Below are 2,804 nucleotides of genomic sequence, written 5' to 3'. Positions count from 1 at the left end.
CATCTGCAGGCGCGCGGCGACGCCGGCGCAGGGCTTGCCGCCCCCTCACCTCTTCCCTGTCCTCGGGGCCCATCTCTGCACGACATGTGAGTGATCGCCGGCCACGAGGCGCGGCGGATGGCCTGCGAGTGGCGAGGCAGGGAGGGCCAAGAGGGTGTGGGAGGTTGGTTATTGGGGTGACATGGGCATGTGGGCCCCGCTGCGACACAGCAGGGGCTGGCGCTCCCGCCGCTACATCTTTCATGTCCATCTCAGCCACTGGAGCGGGGCTTGGGGGCCAGGAGGCAAAGCGGTTGCTTTTGTTGCGGGCGCCCAGGCATTCTGGCACCCCAGGCTCACCGGCGCCTTTGCGGAGCAACCACAACGTGCACCGTCGGTGCACAGCAGTGGGTCGCCATTTCTGCGAGGTCTTGGCACGAGGGGCTGGGCTGGGGTGTCGGGGGCCTCTACGCGACTCTGCACGCGTTCCAACAGTGTACGCGTCTAAGGTGGTGCCGAGCGAGTGTCGAATTGGCTCTGGGAGCGCCCCTTTCGTCCATGCCTCGAGCCACGGGAGCCGGTACAGTAGTATGTACAGCCGCTCAGTGACAGTCGCCATTCGCCCGGCGCAGCCTGAAGCACGCACAGCGAGCCATGGAGCGGCGACAGGCGACCGGTGGCCAGCGGCGGGTGAGCAGCCTGGGCACAGCTGGCTGTCGCAAGCTGGGCACAGGGAGGGGCAGCAGCGTGGGCCCGCTTGCACGCCACATGCTCGGAGGAGCCATGGAGGCCGCTTGCACCCCAGGCCGCTGCGCTGCTAGGCCCCGAGAGGCTCCCACATTCAAGCGCCGCCCACACCCGCCAAGCCCTGCTGGGAGGTCGTGCGCCGCACCCCGGTTGGCAAGTCTTTACCCTCTCCTGCATCGTCACCCCACCCTGGCTATGCAGCTGGAGAACCTTCGCCAGAAGCGCAACGCCCTGAGGACGCGCAGCGAAGACGTCAAGGGCTGGGCGGGCGGCGGCGGCGGCGGCAGCGCGCCGCTCTCTGCACGCCAGCTGGGGCCCGATGCCGCCGTGCTCGCCGCGGCCGCCCGCCGGCGCCAGCAGGCCTACGCGCTGAGCAGCAGCAGCTCCAGCAGCGACTGCGAGGAGGGCCCAGGTGGCGCCAGTGAGGCAGCACCCACCTCGCAGGAGCTGACCGCCAAGCTCTTTGCCAAGCTGGGCATCAAGGGTGGCGGCGGCGGCCGTGCCGTCGGCTTTGACAGCGACAGCAGCTGGGCTAGCAGCCCAGAGCGCAGCGCACGCATCAAGGCGGTCGCGCCAGGCAGCGCCGCGCCGGACGGCAGCAGCGGCAGCTGTGGCGGCGAGGCCTCCCACCTGCATGCCCAGCTGGAGCAGGCGCAGGGCACCATTGCGGCGCTGCAGCAGGAGGTGGCGGCGGCGCGGGTGCAGGCAGACAGCGCCACGCAGCAGCTGCGGGCTGCAGAGAGCTACGCCCAGGACCTGGAGGTGAGCGGTACCACTGCTGGCATGGGCGCTCGGGGCCCCGGCATGTGCTGGGTGCCGGCTGGGTGCCAGCCTGGCGGCAGGCCGGCTCTCTCCGAGAGGACAAGCTGGTGGCCACCCAGCATGATGACCCGCCTGGCTTGCTTTGCCTGACGTGAGGTCCCGCTCGCCGGCGCCGTGAGTGCAGGTGCGGCTGCATGCCGCGGAGCAGGCGCTGGCGGCGGCTGCTGGTGGCGGCGGCGAGGCTGGCGAGTCCCACTCTTCTGCTGCTGCCGCGGCGGCGGCGGCGAGCTCGGCAGAGGCTCAGGAGCTCGCCGCCGCCAACTACCAGCTCCAGGAGGAGGTGGCAGAGCTGGGGAGCCAGCTGGCGGAGGCCGCCACCTGGCAGCAGGAAGTGCACGCCATGCAGGCGCAGCTGGGAGGCATGCAGGCGGCGGTGGCAGACTCCGAGGCTGCCCGCCAGCAGCAGCACGCAGAGCTGGGGGGTCTGCTGCAGCAGCGGGAGCAGCAGCTGCTGGCGGCCACCGCCCGGCTGGCGGCCACCGAGGCGCAGCTGGCGGCGCTGCAGGCTGGCGGCGGCGGCGGCGACCTGGGCGGCGCATACCTGCGCCCGGCAGCCGAGCTGCTGGCCCAGTTTGCTGTGAGCCATGCGCAGCTGACGGCGGCACTGGGCGAGGCGGCGACCCTGCTGGCCTAACTGCCATGGCACGAAGGCCGCCTGACGGCTGCGCCTGCTGCACACTCTGCCCGCCTTGCTGCCCGTATCCTCCCTTGCCGTGTTGCGTGTGTTCTTCCATTAAATCCCTAGTACTGTATTGCCATTGCATGCCGAGCTACAGCTGGCTTGAGAGAGACGAGTCCCAGGGAAACCAAAACATTACGGGGAGGGGATTCGTGGGTTCAATAGGTGCCTATCCCTAGGGCGGCCCGTGAGCAGTCAAAAGGTGGTGGGTGGTGCAGAAGGGGGAGAGGCCCGTGCCAATGTTGCAGGCGGTCCCGGTCAAAAGTAGGTATTGTCTACGTGTGTCCATGTTGCCGGCATGTGCGGCAGTCCCAAAAATACATACAGGTGGTGGTGGGTTTGGTGTTTGGTGACCGATGGGGAGAGAGGCCCATGCATCCCTGGGTTAGTACAAGTTGGAGAGGTAGAAAGCATGAAAGGACGGGAGAGCCCATGTGTGCCCAGTACGTCAAAAGGTGAAAAGGGTTGTTGTGGCCCGCGCTGCCCAGAGGAGTTCAGAAGCCCTGAGAGCTGGGGCCGGGTTTATTGCGTTTCGTTGCGTTGTGTCCGTATGAAAATCCCAAAGGTGTGCCGCTAT

At 68.2% G+C, this 2,804-nt stretch overlaps 1 protein-coding gene across 1 annotated transcript in view; it reads right to left on the bottom strand.

The window, feature by feature from the left end:
• CHLNCDRAFT_57791 (hypothetical protein) overlaps positions 1-398 on the bottom strand; it is a gene marked incomplete at both ends in the record, with an annotated part of 9,711 nt that extends 9,313 nt beyond the window's left edge. The window contains 2 exons of the mRNA XM_005847948.1: positions 50-122; positions 340-398. Of these exons, the coding sequence (XP_005848010.1) occupies positions 50-122; positions 340-398 (132 nt within the window). The remainder of the gene's footprint in view (positions 1-49; positions 123-339) is intronic.
• Between the last annotated feature and the right edge of the window lie 2,406 nt (positions 399-2,804).

Source organism: Chlorella variabilis (genome assembly GCF_000147415.1).
Source record: "Chlorella variabilis unplaced genomic scaffold CHLNCscaffold_9, whole genome shotgun sequence".
In the NCBI taxonomy this organism is placed as follows: domain Eukaryota; kingdom Viridiplantae; phylum Chlorophyta; class Trebouxiophyceae; order Chlorellales; family Chlorellaceae; genus Chlorella; species Chlorella variabilis.
Note: the sequence above shows the minus strand (reverse complement) of the source record. Positions and strands in the feature narration are given on the sequence as shown.